The 22,558-nt window shown below is 33.7% G+C and overlaps 1 protein-coding gene across 1 annotated transcript in view; it reads left to right on the top strand.

The window, feature by feature from the left end:
* Nucleotides 1–6,427: 6,427 nt before the first annotated feature.
* The window catches only part of CPS1 (carbamoyl-phosphate synthase 1), a 150,439-nt gene continuing 134,308 nt past the window's right edge, over nucleotides 6,428–22,558 (top strand). Inside the window, exon 1 of the mRNA XM_003765961.4 lies at nucleotides 6,428–6,547. Within this exon, the coding sequence (XP_003766009.1) occupies nucleotides 6,428–6,547 (120 nt within the window). The remainder of the gene's footprint in view (nucleotides 6,548–22,558) is intronic.

Raw genomic sequence — 22,558 nt, 5'->3', positions numbered from 1 at the left:
ACATTATTATCCCTGTTCAATAGATAAAGAAATTAAGCAGAGAAAGGTTAGATATAGAGGAGTTAAGTGACTTGCTCAAGATCACATAGTATGAACAATATAACTTTCAAGCTGCTGATTAACTCTCAATGAGGATATATACTCACAGGCTGCAATCATTAGAAAAATTTAACCTGCACAGTAGTGAACATAGAAAATTAGATAACAAATTTATTAAATTGTCATCCTATACATTTAGAATACAAAACATTATATTTCTGTCATGTATCATTTATTGTAGTATTTTTCATATTTCATAATACATAATCACAGGGATTTCATATTGACTTCTAAGTTTGTAGCATTAAAGAGCAGGAAATTAGGATATTTTTAACTCCAGAAAGATTGAGAAGTCCTTAGATCTTAATTCAATTTCTGGTATTCCATGGAGGAAAACAGCTCAGTGCAATAAACAGTAATAACTAAGACAAATGGACCTTAATGGAAAAGAATGGCTAAATCCATAAAAAATCATTTGCAAGTAATTTTTGTTAGTTGCTTGTGGGAGTAGAGACCTCTAATGACCTATTTAATATAGAGTATGCTTTTCAAATTCATTGATTTCCTAAATATCTTTTTTATTTTGGGTTACTATTTGTACTTATGTTGATTCCATCTATATCCTTGGGAGGAAGCAGAGTGGGAATTGAGCTATGTTAATGCATACCATTGTTAGAAAGATTTGTCATTCCTTTTACCATGGTAGAGCCAAATACCTCCTAAAGAATTTGTGATATCTTTACTAAATACTCAGCTTGCCTAGTATTAACATCCATAGAGTTTGAACCTTGGAAGCAATCTTGTTTAACTTGAGCAGAAATCGTTTCTACAGCAACCTTGAGAAGTATCAACTAGCATTCAATTTCTAACTTCTTGTGAAGAAAAACTCACTATTTTTTGAGTCAGTATATTCTACTTTTGGAATCCTTCAGTTATTAGGAAGTTCCCTCTCTCCCTCCTTCCTTTCCTTCCCTTCCTTCCTTCCTTCCTTCCTTCCTTCCTTCCTTCCTTCCTTCCTTCCTTCCTTCCTTCCTTTCTTCCTTCCTTCCTTCCTCCTTCCTTCCCTCCCTCCTTTCCTTTCTCCCTTCACATCCTTAACCTAGAGATGCCCTTAAAGGCACTTGTTTTTTTGCTCCTCTGAAGCCTCCCAAGATATCTTGGAGTTTACTGGCTAGGATTCCTTGTTAAGGACCAAACTTAAACCAAAACCAATCTGACTCTGGCTATCAGTAAGTTCTAGGCCAAGCCCATTTGGTCATTCCCTGGGTTTTGATTGACTCAGATTGATTATAAATGTCAGTCATTTCTGCTTTGGCCAGAAACCCTGGGTCTTCCCCTTCCACATTCATTCATTCATTCATTCATTCATATATCCATTATATTTTTTAGACTAGGTGAAAGAGAAGGTCCTTTGCCTCAATTGCTACCTAGCATTAATAGCTATCTAATCACTGAATGGGTATGACCTCAGTCAAACTGAGACCTTAGCTTAAAGAGGCCAAGGTCTCTCATTGACTCTAGGATCATCTCCAGTCTTCCTAATCTATATTTGACTACTGACCTCAGATGGCTCTGGAGGAAAATGTGAGACAAGTAACTTTGCCCAGCCTTCTTCATTTAAATCCAATTCACAAGCATGTCGTAACATCACCTCCCTGATGTCATGGCCCTCTTTGAGAATGAAGGACAAATATCAACAATATAACTAGGATAAAATATAGTGGGACTACATTACCTCCTTCGTTATCAATAAGCTGCTCCACCCTGTTATACCACTGTCTGCCATTCATGCTTTAAAATTGTGGGCAAAAAATGATGGAGAGAAGAAGGCCAAGGACAAATTTGTTTAACATTTCACTAAATATTTTCCTCCTGGTTGACAATGATACACTAGTCATCTTTTATTGCTATATGTCTTCATCTACCATTTTGCATGTTTTCTACTTAATGATTTTTAAAAAATCTAGTTGTAATTTTTATCTATTATTATTCATATCTGAATTTCTCCACCATATTGTTTTTATATTTTTACATTGATCAGAAGCATGGCATTGCTAGTCAGAAACAACTGGATTCAAGCCCTGTTTCTCACACATACTTTCTCAGTAAGCTTAAAATAATTACTTAACCTCTCAGAGATCTAATTGTATTTCTAAGGTAACAAGTACAGGTCTGTATTGAGAATTAGAATTTTATTAATTGAGAGGTCTCTATACCATTGACATCATAGATCTGCCCAATTAAAAAAAAATCTTTCTCTAAATAGTCTTTGGATAAGTCTCAAGCTCCAGCATTTCCTCAAATCTCTTGAACATATTTTTTTAACTTTTGCCTACTGGGGACACAGAGCCTAATCATAAATCATTAAATTGAAACCTCCTTATTATATCAAATTTCCTGAATTCTGATACAGATTTGGGACCCTTTAAAAAATCAACTTCATTTACATGTATTATATCATTTAATCTTCACTACAACTCATTCAATTAGATGCTGTCATTATTTCCATTTTACAGACAAGGGAACTGAGACACAGAGAAATTAAATGACTTACTCCTACAACTAATAAGTATTTGAAGCAAGTTTAGAACAATATTCTTCATGGACTCATGTTAAGGTTCATGGACTCGTGTTTAAATTTCTGTTTGTAGTTTAAAGCCAGGGAATTAGATAAGTTCCAAAACTATATAATAGATAGACTTGATATCTTTGTCCCTGAACCAAATTTGGATCATCAGTCTGTTTGATCATCTTCTAGGAGCAGAGTTAGATACACACTTGTGTAATGTTCTTATTCCAACTCAGGGTGTTGCCTTTATTTTTAAGGGAAATCTAAAGAATGAAGTCAAAGTCTGTGGAGGAGCTCACCTCTGCTTGTCTACACTAATTCTGGCTTCTTGCTTTTTAGTACATGGAGATTATATGTCATAGGGAGCCAAGATTAGGAAGATACCTATAATGGAACAATAGCCCCAAATCTCAAGCTTGACCCAACCAACTCAAAAAGTTTGCTGGGATTTGGGGGATACATTTTAAGTTCTAAATTTGAGCCAAAATGTGGCAATTAGTCTCCACCAAAATTCTGTCATTAGGTGGGCTCAACATCATACCTTGAAATATGGCTATCTCAGTTTGCTGTTTCAGATGACCTGGATGACTTTCCAGATATCACATCTTAGGGATTTGATTATTTGGAGGACAAGATCTAGAACTGACCTGATTTTTTTTGACAAAGGAAATGTTCTTGGAACCAAGTCAAATCAGAACTTTTTCCTCATGTGTCCTCCTTCTATTCTTTCTATATGTCTACTCTACACAAAACTAAAAGAAATATTTGGGGTAAGATGTACAATGCTCATCCTGTGTATTCTTGTCTTCACTCTTCTTCTTTGTATATTACCAAATCTGTTATTAAAACTCAGTTTGAAATTGGTGACATTAACAGAAATTATCAGAACTTCCAAATTCCCAAGACATATTGCAGATAAGACTGAATGTTTGTTGAGTAACAGGGAGAAAAATTGTTGGGAAGGTAACAGGACAACATATCTACAATGCTTACTTAAAATTACAAACCTAGGGTTACCTTATTATTAAATGAACCAGTTTACAAGCTACATTGATTATAGGTTGATTATTCATACCACAGTAGAATTTAAACTAAATTCTAAAAGTTTCCTTTTATATTAAATTTTTCTTTTTATAAATAACATGTTATGTATAGTATACATAGAGAGCTGGCCTTGGAATTAGAACGTTCTGAATTCAAAATCTATGGTTCAGTGAGCACAAGCAATTTATGCTAAAGGCAAAAACTTTTAAATCTGTATTGATAGTGAGAGTTTCTATATTAGAAATCTTATACATTGCTAAAATCTTAAATTTATATTCTTTCCCTTACCTTCCTCCAACCCCCTGCCTAAGGGGGGAAAAAGCAAATCTAGTAATTTAAATGTCTGATTTGATGTATAAGGACTTGTTTCAAAAAAATTAATATAAGGAACATATCTCATAGAAAGTAAAATGCATCTATATTAAGAAATAAAATTTCTTGTCCTGTTTTGGTCAACATCCATCCTATGGAAAATATTTTCATTCTCTAGAGTAGCATTTTTTTTTAATGGTTGCTCCAAGAAGTCATATAGAAGACCAAAGAAAGTAGCTCTTTTAGACATTTTCACATTTTTCTCATCTCTGTGTCTTTATTCACATCATTCCTTAGGCCTGGAATATATTTCTTTTGCTACCATTAATTCCTCATCTTTAGCATCTAAATCTTAAATATCTTTTCAGGCTTAGCTTAAAATGCTAATTCCTCTGTAAAACCTTCACTGATCCCTCTGGCAGGATCTAAATTTTTATACCAAGATTTTTCATTGCCCTTGTGTCTACCCCTCTTAGGCTATTTTTTTTATTGACTATAAACCCCTTAAGGGCAACATCTGTTTCTCCTTTATCTCTGAATCCCCAGCAACTAGCACAGAGAAGGGTCTTTTGCAATGATCTTTGATTGATTATCATATCCTATTTTATACCATAATTATTTTGTTTGCCTGGTACGTTCACACTAATAGATTACAAGTTTCTTGAGAGCAGTAAAATTTATTCAGCAACCAGCATTATTATATATTGCATAAATTATATATTATTATATATTATATATGCATAGAAGTGTTTAATACCTTTAATTGAATGATTAGAGAAATGCTTTTGCATTTAGAATTTTGTAGCCTTGAAAGAAATTGACATAAGAGAATCCCTTTAAGACTCCACATCCTCTAAATTATTGAAAATAATAGATAACCCAATAAATGTATTTTAAGGCTTATAGTAATAACAATAATGACAAACTTTATGCCTAAATATATCTCCATTGTATGTTGTATAAAGCTTTAATGCTTGTAAAGTGCTTTTACATACATGATCTCATTTAAGCCTCACAACAACTCTATGAGACAATTACTACAGATATTATTGTCTCTATTTTAAAGAAATTGAGGACTTGAAATTAAAAAAAATAAGTTGTTTGTCCAGGGTTACATAGGTAATAACCAATGTGTGATTTAAACTCAGGCTTCTTGACTCAAAGATCAACACTCTATTATGTCTCTAATAAGGGTGAAAACACAAAGTGGAAAGTTTTTTAGATAATTATAATTTAATAATCAATAGAACCTTGATTATGATTTCAATGCATCCTTTGCGTCTTACACTTTTAATATAGTACTGTCCAACTAGAATGACATTATAGTATGGAGGTGATTAACCTCTCAAAAGCTATCTCAGTAAACCCCAAATTCTGGAATGGTTTCAAGTATGGGTCCAGCCTAGTTAAGAATGGAGTAGCTGATCTTAGAAGATTAGCTATCAGGCAATGACTTTTGCAGTCAGAACTTCCCTTGAGGACTATACTAATGGTTGAGAGGTTATGAGATATGTTATTGGAGGATCATTGCACTGATGACATCATAGATCTTTCATTATAAGCACATAGGAAAGATAGGATAATATAACTCCTCCATTTGTCTTGGCTCATTTTTGGTGATTGTTAATTACTTGTGTAATTTAATTAAATATCATTTGATTCCATTTTAGAATATAGAATTATGTGTGGTGCAGCAAAAACAGGTGGTAATATTTTAATAAATAAACTCTGTCACATTTCCCAATCTCTCTCATCTATATAGGCATCATATATTATATGTTTACATATCACAATATGTATATATATGTTTACATATGTAATGTATATTCCCATACATATGTACATGTATGAGAAAAGGTTTTATTTTCTTGGAAAATAAAGGTGTGCTTATCCTTTAATATGAAATAATACTGTGATAAGTTCCAAATTGTTATATTCCTCATATCATCATAAGACTTCAGATTTCTTTGAACAGTCAAAATTTAATCTGTAGGAAACTTGGGAATACCCTGTAGAAAGGTCTTTCACCTTGTAACGTCATTTAGATGTTACTAATTTCCAAGTTAAATGTTGTTCTTAAGACTTTCCTCTATGTTTAGGTCATTCTTATTAGGCTGCATAAGCAGTTTCTGTGTAGGTATCTTGTTTCCTACAGTGCTTGCATATTTTCAGTAGGAAAAGTTGCTATTTGAAGTGATGCAATTTGTGTTACATGACCATAAGAACATCTCAGGAAGTTACATTGAGAGGAGGGGTTGGAGAGAAGGAGGAGCTATGGCTAAAGACATTTAATGGCAGAATGAATGGGAATTTACAGAGAGTGAGTGTGCAGTCAGGCCTAACCATAAGACTGTACCTCCTTACACCTAAATTTTGTTTTACCTTAATTGAAAAGTTTCATAATTAAGACCCTTAACATCAATCCAATTCTCTTCAATTTTAGTTGCAGTCTTCACCTTCAAAATGACAAGGATTTTGACAGCTTACAAAGTGGTAAAGGCCCTAAAAACTGGCTTTTGCAATGGAACTGCCCAACGACAATGGAAAGTGTCGAGGACTGGCATTAGACTACTGAGTGTTAAGGTAATGTTCCCTTATTTGTTCTTTCCAGTATAATTTAATGCTTGTAGCAGGAAACAAGTAATCACTAGCAAGAGGTAATGGATTTGAATTTAGCATTTAATACTAATTGATTATTTACTGGATTCCAGAATTTCATAATACAACACATCCTCATTTTAAGCTTCAATGAGGATGAAAATTCCAGGGTAAATTTCACAGAAGGCATAAGTTTATAACTCTTGGTGGCTACATAGGACACAGACATAATTTTCATAATGATTACTTCTCAAGAGTTTGGTAGCTGACCATACTTCTCTTTGAACCTACAAACTACTGCAAATAATTTAGGGGATAAGGAAAAGCAATATGATATGTTACATGGAGAGACAACCTCAGAGTTAGTTATTATAGGAATGAGTCCTTTCCCTCGTAGCTGTTTTAATGTCTTAGAATTTATCCCAGGTAACTCTTTAATACTCCAAGTAGCATCTAGCATCTGAACTGGTGAAAGGATTTTCTGCATTGGATATTTCCTGTACCAAGAAATCGCAGGCCTAGTCCCCCCCCACCCCCCCAAAAAAAAAACCCAAAAGTTTAGGCTGCTGCATGGAAAGATTGTTGATTTTTGTGCCTGAAATTTGAGTAAATTCACTTTTTTTCCCCCATTCTAAGACTTACTTGATATTAGCAATTCAACTTGGAGTAATTATCTTGACTTTTCTTCTTCTAGAACATCTTCAAGTATAGCAAATATATAATTTCCATTTTAAAGACTAAGAAATTGAGGCAAAGAGCACTTCAGATTGTCCAGATAGTATATTATAGCTGAGTTTAAAAATGTAATATTAAACTTTCAGGATACTGGGCTTGACAAGAAACCTAGTTTGTAGTCCTACTTCAGATATTTACTAGCTACATAACTCTACACAAGTTATTTAAACTCTTTATGCCTCAGTTTCCAGTTCTATAAAATGAGAGGATTGAACTCAGTGGCTTCTAAAGTATTTTCAAGCTCTAGGATCCTATGAATGATAAAATGTCAATAGCAGCACTTGATTTTCTTTTTTCTTTTGTATTATTGTATGAAAAAGCTTATCGCTAAATTGATCTGAAATGACCGTGATGTAATTGCCACGTTATTAACAATGAATGCAAAATTTGAGTAGAAAAAGTAACATTAAAAAAAATTCTACCAAAGTATTACAAATTCTCCATGGTAAAGTAGTCCTACCACAAAATTTTTTTTTATTGACTTAAAAGCAGTAGAGTCTAATTTGTGTTACATTGTTTCATCTCTAATAGGCATAATCATTATATTTATTTTCAAAAATTACCAGCTAGTTCTCCAACCTCTACAGTTTTAGATTCATTAGTCCTGAGGGATGGTTTGGGACCAGGAATCTTTTTCAACATGAATATCATGAATACCAATGGGGATGGCTAAGTAAACACTGAAGGTAGATACTGCTAATTACCATAAGTAGATGTAAGGCTCAAGAGCAAGAGAGAGAGGATGGATAGGAAAAAATGAGGAGTGAGATAAGAAGAAAGGAGGGAAAGAGAAATAAGGTACTACCAGTTGTACCTACTATTAGCTAAGTCATTTTGTAGTACCTAGTGTTTGAGAGTTCCATTTAGTAGTTAACAGTCCTAGCTACAAATGCTTAGAAGACTTTCCCAGAAGAGGGTCTTGAGAATATAAGTCCCAAGAGAAATTGTAACAGTGGATTTAGAAACATTGGAGTAATTAATTTATTTAGATTCTATTTCAGTGAAATAAGAGAGGCTATCAGGAAGATATTTCCCCAATCATAGGGTAGATATAAATATGGAAATAAAGAATAGGGTACTTCATGTATAAATATACTTCATAAGAGAATATGCACTCCCAGAAGACAAGGACCATATCTTTTTAGCACAATGCCTGGCACTTAATAAATTCTTATTAACTGGCTGACATACCAATCTCAGAAAAAGGAGCTTAATGAAAGTAACAATATCTTGAATTTATACTCTTTTGGTGGGAATAGATAACATTTAAGCATGCAGTTCATATGCAGTAACTGATTATCCTCACAATATTTTATAAAGTGAATTATCTCCATTTGCATGGTCAGAACATAGAAATAGAAATGTAAATTATTGTGATAGAATCATAACCTCCTTGAAGTCAGAGAATATTTCATTTTTGCCTTTGTATCACTAGTGGAGTACCTTGAATACAGCCAGTGCTTAATCAGTGCTTTCGGTTGATTGAATACAGAGAGCCATATAAATAGCATTAAGACCAGAACCTGCATATCCTGAGTTGCAATTAATGCTCTATATACCCATCGCAATAGAAAAAAGAGTAAGCTTTGGGTGATGTTTATAACAGTTCTGGAGATGAACTTTGGGAGAAAGCCATTCTTATTCCTCCCATTGGCAGATGTATCAACTGTTCATAGCTAAGAATGACAAATTTGTAGGAAAAATAAGGCATCATTGCTGGCTGTAAAAGTCATTACTCACACTCAATCACATCTGGCCTGAATTTCTGGAGGAAAGCCAGGAATGAAAAATAGGAGTTCTTGAACTTCAGAAATAATTTATTAAAATTTTTCACTGGTGCCCAAGGGAAGTCCTGCTATTATTGATTCATTTTGCTGCAGAATTCTACCCCCCAGCTTGCCCCACCTCCATTTCTAACCTCTCCTCCTTAGAAGTCATAACTCTGTCCCTTTTCTATTTTATAAGTCCTCCTAGTATTTTGAGAAGGGCAAAACCCCTTGGAGATGCTAGTGGTGCAAAGTGATTACTGTTATGTGTTGGTTAATAAATGGCAGTGAGGGCTGTAGACAGAGATGTTTGTTCTACAACTAGCACAGGGCTGAACAGAATGTGAAATGTACAGTGGGACTTGGATCTGTGAGGCCTGTCCTGCTAGGCAGCTACCATTGGGCATTTTCTCTGTCTTCCGAGGTCACCTATCCTCCCCCTTTGGCAAAAAGGGCCAAGGGTGGGTTTGACGACAGCAAACTACACCCTTGTTCTTTCATGTTGTTTTTTATTTGTGTATTCTTGGCTAATGTTTGTAGATTGGGGTCCTGCCAACTGAGCCTGCCATATTTCACTTGTAGTAAGAAAAAATGTCAAGGGGGCTGTATACCTAAAATGAAGGTGACCTTAAGGATAAGACTGACTAACAGCCATAAAACAGAGAATAATGCCAGATACGTGAGCTTTTCTGTTAGTGCTGAAAATATTTAACATCCAGTATTACATGAGGTGAATTATCATAGGGAAGAGAAGAAAGATTTAGGAGGACTAGAACCAGAAGACCTCGATTTTAATCCTGGAGTGGCTGATTTCGTAGCCATGGGACTTTGGACAAGTCACTTAATCTCTTTGAGATTTAATTTTTTCCCTTGTGAAATGAGAATAAAGAGACCTGTCCTTGTTCACTTTGCTTAACAGGGCTAAGGGAAAGATCAAATGAGATAATGTGTGTTAAAGTACTTTGAAGCAATCTCAAAGTATGTGTAGAAATACTCAAATGGATCAATCTAGCATAAAATACATCTGGGTATTGCCTTCAATAATGCAGATCATAACCTATTCAAGCCTGCTTCTTCTGTGCATATCCGTTCACAAATTCACTACCGAAGTCCACCCAATGTGCTAGTTTCTTTACTCATTTACTAAGTCTTAGGGACTCATTAATACCATCAATAATTAAAATTAAAACTTGAGTACAGTATATTTTCTGATCTTTGGAAAGAACTGATCAACACTCTACTTTGTTCTTTTTATTACATAGGCCTTTAATGTACAATATTTTTTATATTTAGTAGTAATTATATAATTATATTAATATAATATAATTTCCTAGAATTGTCAAGTGGTCTTCTGAGTGCTCAAATTATTTGCAGTTATTATGCTTGTATTAATGTTTTTCTTCTGATAATATCATGCCAGACTACTTCAGATTAATATGTTTAGTGAAATCATCTTTAAAAATATATTTCGGAACCATGTCATGGTGAAAAGGCCTGATAATTTTCCTTGACATTAGCCTCTAAAATTAAGATTGCAGCCTCCAAATATCAGCTTTTGCAGATGACCAGCATGCTATTTTGAAAGAAAAAGGTAACAAACTGAGAAACCTAATTTCTCTTGGAAAAGAGTATTTTCCCTAGTCTTCTTCCTCTCCCCCTAAAAATAGTCTTGACATCTTGCAATTCAGTTCCTTCACATTTTGCAACTGTTGACAAGTATCATTATTAAACCAAAAAACTTTCCAGATAAAAATTTTGGTATCCCTCTAACTTCTCCATACTCTGCTGAGTATTAATGTTATTCTCTTCAGATAATTTTAAAATTTTGTTTATTTTTTTATACTCAGAGATCCTTAAGTAAATGTATTCATTGTTTGAAACTGAGGTATGATAAATAATAATAATAATAGCTAATATTTATATATTACTTTAAAATGAGCAGAGCCTTTATATAACATACATATGCTACTTTTTTATGTATATGTAAATTCTTATTGATTTGCTCAAGTCTCACAATTAATAAGTATCTGAAGCAGGATTTGAAATCAAGTCAGATCCTGAGTACTAGCCACACAATTGTGGTGCACAATTGTCCTGACATCTATTGACCTTTTCACAGGTAATTTTAGCTATGGAGCGGACAACTTCAATAAATACTGCCAATTGCTGCCATTCAATTAGACTATAGCAACATTGTATCCAATTCTTGTGTGACCAAATTCAGGTAATTCCTCTGTTGATACAGATCACAATTCCCTCTGTATCTCATAGTATGTTATTGGGCATATTTTCCCATAATTTATACATACAAGATCTAATTTATGTCCTGAAGGCTTTCCCTTTGTTTATTTTTAATATCCCAGGATCAACAAATTTAGAATCCGGAAGGAGCATCTCTAGGATTCTAATGCAGTATTTGGCATATATAAAGTTTTTCATTTTTGCTGTATTCTAAGATATGCAAATAAAAATAATTGATATAACAAAATCTCTTTATAACATTCTTGCTGAGACATATACGTCCATATATCTTTAAGTGTCACAGCCTTATATTCAGATTTTACATATTTGTGTTTTTACCCACAATGTATCCAAAGCCATGTAATAAGAAACCACATTACAATCCCAAATAAGCTAACTAATGATGATAATGAAAATGAAATGGTAATGACTTATATCTACATAGTGTTTCATAGTTTTACAAAGCGTATCAATGCTGTCAGATAATAATAATAATTAAAATAGCTGATCTTTGTAGACTTAGAGACAACATGGCATAGTAAATAGAGATGGGTTTGTGCCAGGAAGACATGAACTGAATGAAGTTTTGCCTTTGTGACCCTGGATAAAGTTCCTTCGGATCTCAATTTTCTGATCAATTCTCAAAGATTATAAATTTCAGCAAAAGTACAAATCTACATGGACTGCAATCTGTTCATCTAGAAGTTTTCTATACTAATGAAATCATAGATCTTATTCTTATCCTTATTAAAATAGCACTTTGGGGGCAGTTAGTTGGTGCAGTGGATAGAGCACCAGCCCAGAAGTCAGGAGGACCTGAGTTCAAATCAGATCTCAGACACTTAATAGTCTTGGCTGTGTGACCCTGGGGAAGTCACCTATCCCCAATTGCCGCAGGGGGAAAAACACTTTAAAAGATCTACTAAACGCTTTGTATGCTAGAGAAGGAAATGACAAACCACTTTAATATCTTTGGACATCAAGAACATCATAAATAGGGTCATGAACTGTCAGACACAACTGAAATGGCTACTGGACAACAAAATGCTTTCTATATATTCTGTTTTTATCCATGAGACAACATGATCTGTGAGGTAGTCAACTGTTGTATATTTAGACAGATAAGTTCAAGTTCTGTTTTGGAGGAAGTTTTATTTCTCTTTAAAATGTTCCTTCATTTTTGTCAGGGGCATGAGGGAAGCTTCCTTTCATCCTGCAGATGCCAGCTTGGTCATGATATCCTATATGGGGTCTTGTGAATGTGAGGGTTGTGAAATTATGATTTATCCATAAATGTTTGATTTGTCTATCTAATATACATATATACGCGGGGTAATGTACAAATTTTTCAGGTGAAAAGGGGTTGGGAGGAAAAAGTTCGAGATGCCCTCTTGTAGACCACTTTTTAAACAGGGTCAAATCTCTGTCCCCCATAATGTTTTAAAGACTGATGAACTTCTCTAATAGTCTTATAGGTTGATGGTCACAAGAAAGTTTGACCAAGCTAGGTGGCAGTAATTTGGAAATGCTATCTAGTGTTTTCTTCTACAAAGAACTCCAAAGCACAACCATTTTCATCTACAGAAGTCTATTGATGATTTTAAATGTCCCATCCTTTGGCTGTATCATGAAATGAACATGGGTTTCCCTCTTTATGTGATCATCTGCCAGACTTTCTCAGAGGGAGAGGAGTTTTAGCCCTGAGACATTGAACCTCCTAGCTTTGTATCATATACAAGAGACTTTAAACACTTCAGAGTCCATGGCATAAGAGAAAATATGCTGAAAAGGCTGGCAACTGGATGAAGCAAAATCAAGTTTGGCATTCATGAGGTTGGGTTCTTGAATTCTCTCTTTTTCTCTTGGCTGTTTTCACCCTCCTTCCTAATTACTTTGACCTTGGACTATAGCCACCAAATCTTAACCTGGCTATGTCTTCCTAATGCATTTTAATAGTTCCCTTTTGGTTAGTTTATAAAACTGAAAATAAGTCTGTGTCTGCTTATAGCATAAGTAGCATTTCTATTTCACCTTCTCTTAAAGCATTCTACCTAGAGTGAACAGAATACAACAGGACCATCACCTATTTATTTCCTAGCTGGAAAAAATCTTTATATCCTTTCATTTATGAATCCACTAGCCCTTTGTGTAGTTAGTTGTGCTCTTTATGATCAGGGCAAATTAAAAAAATTCCTTTGTTTTTCTCTCTCAGACTTTGAAAGTGAAAAGTTCCATAAATGTGAAATGCCAATCTCACTGACTGAAAATTTGTGATAATCTTTAGTCCTTTAACTGATAATCTATATATATATAATATACTATTTGTAGAATTCTTATAAATTCCGTAATTATGAAACTGAAATAAAAAGTACCTATGAATCTTACTGAACCTTATAACTCAGTATTCAGAAAAGAGACGCAGACTTTGAAATTTATCACATATTTGTATTCTGGTTTAAATTTAACTAATAATGAGTTAATATTAACTTAGGATGTTGTAAGGTTTAATTGATTACTGCCATTAAGTACTTTGAAATCCTTCAATGGAAAGCATTGTAACAAAAATGAAACATCATTAAATATTTTTAAGCTATAAAAAATGAGTTTAGGTTCTAGAGAGTCTAAACTGTTCATATTTGATAGCTTAACTTGGAGAGTGAAAATAAGATTCTACTTACTAATAAAAACATGTCATGATTTGAATTTATTGCCATGCTAGCTATGGAATCATTATTTGAAATAAATTCTATCTTTAAGCATCCTACATTTAAAGCCTGATTCGGACTTACTTGATTTCATAGAGAATGAATATTGAAGTGAACTTATAGTTCAGGAAAATCAGGCATGTTGAAATCAAATGTATATGTAGCTTTAGGCATTGGTAGAAATAGAAGGGAACACTAGGGACCTCTAGTTTTTCTAGTATGCAAATCATTTGCATAGATAAATGATTCAACAGTAATGCAGTCAGAGTTCCCAGAGTAAATCATTTTCATTTCCACAACTAGCTTACGGGGCTTATTGTAAAAGCAGTTTTTTATCTTTAGCTCTTATGTAGAATTTATTGCAATAGCTGGCTAGCAGTTTTATATTACAAAGGGAATCATCATGATTTTATTGGCTAATTTTCACACTCTTTAATGGTGACAGTGCCATTATTCCCATTTTACAGATGTGTAAAATGAATATAGCAACTTAGTGCCCAAAGAGATATTGGGCTGTCTATGCATCAGCTTTGAATAGACACCCTCCGCCCCTCCCCTCCACCAATATACACACACAATCCCCTAGTTCTTTTTTTTTTTTTTTTTTTCCCCCAGAGGGCAGTTGTATTAGTTTTTTGAAAGGGCTATATTCATTTCTGAACACATTAGATCAGTCAACTTGATTAGTTTGTTAAAATTGTCAAAGAAAATAAATTGATAGTTTTTCATTATTCTTTCCTTCCTCCCTCCCTCCCTCCCTCTCTCTCTTCCTCCCTCCCTCCCTCCCTTCCTTCCTTCCTTCCTTCCTTCTTTCCTTCCTTCTTTCCTTCCTTCCTTCCTTCCTCCCTCCCTCCCTCCCTTCCTTCCTTCCTTCCTTCCTTCCTTCCTTCCTTCCTTCTTTATCTATCTATTTATTTATTTTCTAGGTTTTTTTTTCTCCATCTTAAGAAAGTGCTTATAGACCAAGGAACCAGAGGACACTAACACATTTGGTTATAGTTAGTTCTGTAAATATGTTCTTATACAGATACTTGAGGTTGTCACAGCCCCTTGATCTCAGTCAGTCATGTGGCATCTACTTTAACAAGATGTGACACATTACTTTAATTTCCATATAATTCTGAGCAGCCACAGTTATGCGAAAGTCTGACTTAGTAGCTGGATATTTACTGTAATCAGTTTGAGCTTTCACTAATGATTTTCATTCTGACTTCACCTTCTCCCAGACTTTTGAAGTCAAGGGTTCAAAGGACAGAGAGTTCAAAGAGAACTACCGATATCCTTAATTTAAGAACAGGTTGATGATTAGATGAGGTAAGATAAATGAAAATCTAGCTAATGATTATAAAATATATAGCCAACATGCTTGTAAAAGTTTATCTAACAATAGCAATATAGTCTAGACAGTTCAGAATGCTTTATATTTGCTTGACTTCTAGACCTGCATTCTCTGAATGAGGTTAGTCTAGCACTTAAGGACACATTTTCAGTTTCTGCAGCGGGACTTAGTCATGAATCCCAGTCATAATTATTGCATTGCTCCTATGCCACAAAAGACAGCTTCAACAGGGGCTCAAACTGAGCATGCTCAAGTGGATAGTTCTAAGCAATCATTTAATGGGGACTAAAATCAATGAATGATGTTTTGCTTGGCATTTTGTTTTTGGAAAAATAAAAATACACTAAAGGTTTCACTTTCACTTGAAAGAAATGTTATTATGTAAATATAGTACTACTTTTTTTCTAATATTTTAGAGGGGAAAATGGTATCTTCTCAGTGTGTGACATTTGAAACATTCCAATGAATCTAAACAAACCAACTAATACCTTTTGTATTATATTGGAATTATTTTAGATAAAAAAATTTCATAAAGTTATTCTTAGGACAAAAATTATTTTAAATGAATGAAGCTCTTAATTTCACAGATAATTACAAGTGCAGAATTTAAAGGCATGCTAGTCAGCAAATTTTTTTTTTACTACAGAATAAGTGAAAAATTTCCTCCACTCTCATCTACCCAGAACCATAAAGATGGGGCATTTCTGATATAGAAGTAACAACAATAATATGAATTGTATAATATTTTAAGTTTACTTTATTTACTACCCAGTTGAAAGTACAAAATAAAAAGGAAAGTAAAAGGAAGTAATCAGGTATGCACAGAATAACAAAAGATTTAAATACTTTGTAATACATTTTAGAGAAACTATTAGGTGTATAAAATCTTCATCCTGATGAATGATTTTCCCCTAAATCCCCAGAAGAAATTAATAGCCCCTAGAAGCAATTCACTTTTCTTCTCTACTGTATAGAATCAGTTAAATACTTGTATATAATTAGCTAATATCAAGACTGCTAATTACCCAGTCTATCTTATTTATCAACTCTAAAATGCCTTTCCTTCTCCTTTTTTCAGTACCCAAATGCCATCCCTTGCAAAGTCTTCCCTGATGTCCCCAGTTGAAAGCAGTCCTCACATCTCACATAGAACATCACTGCCTACTTTGTGATCCATGCTACATGATATCACATTTTGTAATAATAATAGCTATCATTTATGTAGGACTTTAAGATTTGCAAAGCCCTTCACATGTATTAGTTCATTTGATCTTCACAATAACTCTTGAGATAGGTGCTATTATTATCCCCATTTTACTGAGGAAAAAACTGAGATTGAGAGACTTGCCCAGAGTCACACAAACTACTATGTATCTGAGGTAAGTTTTGAACTCAGGTATTTCTGGAACCAACTTCAATACTCAGCCATTGCACCATCTAGCTCTGTATTGTGAGTGTTTGTATTAGTGTCTCATCCTTATCCTAAGCTCTGAAAATCAGAGGCAGTATATTAGTAAATGCCATGTTCTCTAGTAATAATACTTATCATACATTTGTTCTATTTGTATTTATTATATTTATACTACTTACCTCACAGGGCTATTATAAGGCAATTACTTTGTAAACTGTAAAAAATATATCAGTACTATATCAATATGAGTTGTCATTACTATTTCTATTGTTATTACCTCATTGCCTCTGTGAAGTGATTGGATTTGTATTCTGGGAGTGGGCGCGTGCAAGCTTTTCTGGGTCTTATTCCCTCTTAGAAAATTTGACCTAGGCTAGATTGAAATTTTAAGGAGTATTAAAGAAGAAATACCATTCTAATACTTCCCAAAGATTTTAGCTTGTCTAAAAATTCCATATGGAACTAGCACTATGAAGAACAGAAGTGGTATCCAAATTTCTCAGGGATTCCACTTGGGCCCTGAGTACTCTCTGAAGTTCTACTTATCTAGGCAAAATCTGAACAATTCTTCTATTTCCTCCAAGGCTTTTGAAGGTTGCAGAGCTTCTTCAGATTTGGTTTAGTTTGTGTGGCTCCTGAAGCACAAGGGCTAAGTGGACCAAATCATGAAGATCCTCTGCTAACTTGACTTTTCTTTCTTATGTACATTAACCATGGGATTTCAGAATCTATAATCAATTCTTGCCTCTCTGGAGGCAGGTTATCTGAACTGAAGTTATGATTTAAGGTAGAGATTCTTACCTGGGGCCCAAGAACTTGTTAAGAAAATTTTTTTGAGAAACCAATGTAATTGGTTTTCTTGTCCTGAGAAGGGATCTATAGATCTCACAGAATTTTGTTAAAAGAGACAATGATACAAAAAAGAAAGTGAAGAATCTTTAATCCACAATAAAACTTAAGTTCAATTTTTTATAGATATAATTAAGCAAAATTCATGTTATTTTTTGATATAATATATTGTGGTTTAATTAATTTTACTTAATCACACAAACCAAACCCATCTGTGACTCTTTTAAGGCAAAACCTTTCACCCAAAAGAGGAAGGATACAGACTCAAAATACATAAAGAAACTAATTTGAACAGAAAAAGAAACTGGTTCACTTAGATTGGTGTTTTGCATCTGTTAATGATGAGATATTATCTTTTTCTGTCACTGAGTAGAAAAGCAGGATGCTAAAACTATACAGCTCTAAAACTTCTCTTCAATCAATTTTTTTTTTTTGGCTGAGGCAACTGGGGTTAAGTGACTTGCCCAGGGTCACACAGCCAGGAAGTGTTAAGTATCTGAGACCAGATTTGAACTCGGGTCCTCCTGACTTCAAGGCTGGTGCTCTATTCACTACACCAACTAGCTGCCCCTCTTCAATCAAATTTAATCCACCAACAAGCATTCCTTAGATGTATTCCATATTCTAAGTACTGTGCTAGGTACTAGAAACACAATTCTTAATCATCACTATCAATCAATAAATCAAACAAATTTTATTAAATTCTTACTATGTGTCAGGCACTGTGCTAAGCACTGGGGATACAAATCACCACCAAAATAGTAGCTAATGGTTATATGGCTCTTGAAAGCTTGCAAAGTACTTTACAAATGTCATCTTATTTTACCCTCACAACTCTGGTAGTTAGATGTCATTATTATTCCCATTTTACAGATGAAGAAACTGAGGCTTAGAGAGTTTAAATCCTTTGCTCTGAATTATAGAACTTATAAATAACCAAGGCTGTATTTGAACATTGGTCTTCCTGACTCTAGGATGAGTGCTCTTTCTGTTGGACCACCTAGATACAAAATTGAAATGGTCTCTGCCCTAGACAATTCGTGGAGTGAGATAGTGTTAACAACTTTTTTTTTTTTAATCATGATGTACTGTTTACATACAAAATGGCTGAAATCTCATTTTAAAAGCATGAATAAAAAGCACATTGTATAAGGAAATACATTTTGAAAAATTTTGTTGCTATTGGGACCATCCATTATTAAGTTTAATTAATGATTAATCACATATGGAGCATCAGTCTATATCTTTGAATATTATCTATTAACATAATGGTCTCTTTATGAGGGGAAGGAGAAACGAATTGATTTCTCACAATTGAAGTTTTCCAAATATTTATCTTTCTTTTTTTTGGGCTATAAACATCTCCTTCATGTTACAAAATGATCAGAAGGAGATTCTAATGCCTTGTCTTGAAATTGAGTACAAACTAAAGCAAATTTCTTCTGGCAGTCATTATATTAAAATATGAAAAAATTGGAATCAATGTATCAGCATAATAGGGAATTAATAGATGTCATTAATGAAAGGAAAGAAATAAATTGCTGATGACAGAGTATGACTTGGCATGTACTTTAGATGAGGAAAGGGAAAAAACAATGGGAATGTATTATATAAAATCTGAACCCAATTATCTTTCCTTTCCCCCAAAGAGAGAGAATTAAAACACTCTGATTAGTAGTATTAATATTAGAACTCCATTATTAATAATAGTCTGGGAGCTGCAAATAATATGAAATAATGAAAAAGAGAAATGAATTATATAGATCTGTTGCAATCATTTTATTAAAACTTTAGGTAATGAATGTTTTCATTTTTGTTTTGAATGGTAATTCTTTGGATACCTGGTAGACAACATTTGCCAAGTAGCCCCATGTCGTCAATATTTCATTTTATAATGAAATGGGGTAGTTATACAGAATTAAGCTTTGCTTTGACTAGATGTGGAGAGGGAGAGAAAGCTAATAATAAACCAGCTTACTCATATCTTGCAAAGAGATATTACTTAACAATAAGGAAATAATAGAGCATTTTGACCCAGTGATCCAAATAACACTATTTGAATGATATATGTTATAAATGACATAAAGCAGCATCAACTTTAGACAGTCAAGGAAAGAAAAGAAAGGGGATCACTAAATATTAGTGGTCAGAAGTTATATGATGAAGAACTTGAGTTTCTTGACTACTCATAAAGATTCTATACTCTAAGATATGAAACCTTTCTTAAAATAAAATTTAATAAAAAAAAGGTTTTCAGTATACTACAGTATACTATAGTACTTCCATAGATCCAAGTCAGCCTGAAAACATAGTCAAGCATTGTGCCATGCATTAAGGAGATAATAAATTTGAGATGTGATTCTTTCCCTCAAAAAACTTAAAGTCTAATAAATAAGTGGACAACTAAAAAACCAAACCAAAACAAACTACACCCCAAAATAAATTGGACATGAAGTGGACTTGACCAAGAAAGTGCCATGATATGTTCAAAGTTAGGAAAGACCCCTGCTTGCTATGGGGAAAAGAATAGACTTCATGGAGGAGGGATGGACATTAGAGTTCTGCAACACTGAAAAAGAAGAAGCTGTGTTATGAAAAAAGAAACAAATGATACTTGCTTAGTAACTCTATGCTGACGGAGACTGTTGACTTGAGAGCTATAATAGAAAGGTTACTATTTTCCAAGGTTATTTTCATGGACATGGCTATTCAATGAAGGTGTCTCTAAAACATGGCTTAACATCATCCAAATAATTTTTTTAAATCAATTAAATGTATCCAGATAGCAGATAGTTTCTGGAACTCCCTTCCCCTCCCTTTCCATTTTTTTTCTCTCCATTTCTCTCTGCCCAAGGAAGGACAGATAATACTTATTTAGCTTGCCTTCATGAAAATTTCATTCTTCAAAAAGTAGAAAAATAATGAGGGTAACTACAATTCTGAATGATTTTTGTAAGTGTAAGTGTAAGATTGGAGAGATTTGTGTAACAGTATATAAAAAAAAGATATGAAGGTTTTAGTGACTTGAAAAGTTAGTATAAATAAATCCCAACAATGTGACATTGCAACTAAAAAAAGGTAATGGGAGTTTAAGGTGCATTAAACATTATGTAGGATTTGTTTTTGTTGTTTGTTCCCCACCCCTCTTTTATACCACCAAGGAAGTCATAATTCTTCTTTATTTTGCCTTGATCAGACCACATTTGGAATATTGTGTTCAGTTTTGGATACCACATTTCCAGAAAGACATTAATAATGAAGATAACCAGGATGCGAGGGACTTTAAGATAAAATCATATGAGAATTAGAGAGCAAAAGTAGAAGTAACAAAAGACCTTAAGGATTCATATAAGGAAAAAAAAATTCCTAACAATTAGAGATATCCAAAAATAGAATGAATTCCTTTTTAATAGAAGACTTCAAGAAATGATTAGATGACTACTTGTTGGTGTTCTAGAGGCATTTCTAATTCATGAATAGATTGGATTTTTAAGACCTTTTCTAACTCAGAGATTCTGGGATCATGTAATTATGGCTGTGGGAGTGGGAACATAATAAATATGTTTGCAGTCAGTTAACATGATGCTTATGGGATTCTTATCATACATGGATTTTAGGATCATAAAGTCAGAGTAGAAAGAAATCTTAAAGATCATCTAATCCAATTCCCTCATTTTGCAAAAGAGAAAACTTAGGGCAGAAAACAGGAGTTACTTGACTTGCTTAAGGTCATTCTGGGAGTAGCAAATGGCAGAACTGGGATTTGAAGTAACATACTCTACATCCTAATCCAGCACATTTAGCTTACTTCTTTCTGTTTTTTTTTTTTTGATAAAAGCCTTTTTTTTTAAGAATTGGAAAAAAAAGATCACAAGGAGAAAATGTTGACATAATAAAGAATTTAAAAATTGCCTCTTAAGCTAGAGTAAAACAACAGCACATTAGCTACCTGATAATACTGTATATGGAGGTATTAGTAAATGGGAAATGAGCAACAAACAGTTCTCCATATCAAAAAAGGAAAACCAAAAATGAATATGTCTAAAACTAAGCAGAATTTAAATTGTATTTAGAGAAAAAGAAGTTCCCACCTGCCTGTGAGAAATGGTGCAATTTTCCAAAACATAGTGGGCAAGAGCCAGTCTTGAAAATTTGAAGTGCTTCTGGTCCCTCAAATTTCAGCATATTTGAATAAATGACAAAGTATTTGATTTATTCATTTTACTTTCCAAGACATTTGGATTCCTTTCAAGATCCTAGTACTTAAATTTATTTTGTTGTCTTTTTCTTGAGCTTTAACTTACCTGTTCAGTGGACAAATGAAGTATGGGTCCTTGTATCTGTAGTGGTTTCTTTTATACTTTTAGTTTTAAAGGCACCAAAGTGCTTAGCCCTGAGCACTTGGAAAATAACTATACTATGATCTAGTTTCCGTGTTGAAGGCTTTTTTTTTTGGTATTAGGACATATTATTACCAAGGCTGCAAAAGTGTCTTATGATCATAACAAGGTGATTTGGGGTGGGGAATCACTTTGGAATGAAATGGCACTTTGGGACTGTTAGCTAGAAGAAAGGATTCCACATAATAGTTCATTATACAGAGTTCCTCCATCAATCCTTAGACAACCCAATTGACACTCATCATTTCAAAACCATTGGAGGCCAATGCATTTAAGAGGAATGTAAAGAGCAGTATAGGCAATAAACAGAAGGCTTGTAAAAATATAATGTGTAGTAGGGAGGAGGATAGGGAGATCTATAAAAAAAAAACCCCAGAAACGAGCAAAAATATAATTAGAGGAACCAAAAGACATATTGAATACAATCTCCAAGACTATTTCAGGCAACAGTAAATGTCTCCTCAAATATATCTTTAGTAGATGGAAAGTAAGAAACCAGTCCACTGGAGAGAGGAGGATATGCAGGGCTATAGAAGGGCTAACAAAAATC

The sequence above is a fragment of the Sarcophilus harrisii genome, chromosome 3 (genome assembly GCF_902635505.1).
Source record: "Sarcophilus harrisii chromosome 3, mSarHar1.11, whole genome shotgun sequence".
NCBI lineage: Eukaryota > Metazoa > Chordata > Mammalia > Dasyuromorphia > Dasyuridae > Sarcophilus > Sarcophilus harrisii.
Note: the sequence above shows the minus strand (reverse complement) of the source record. Positions and strands in the feature narration are given on the sequence as shown.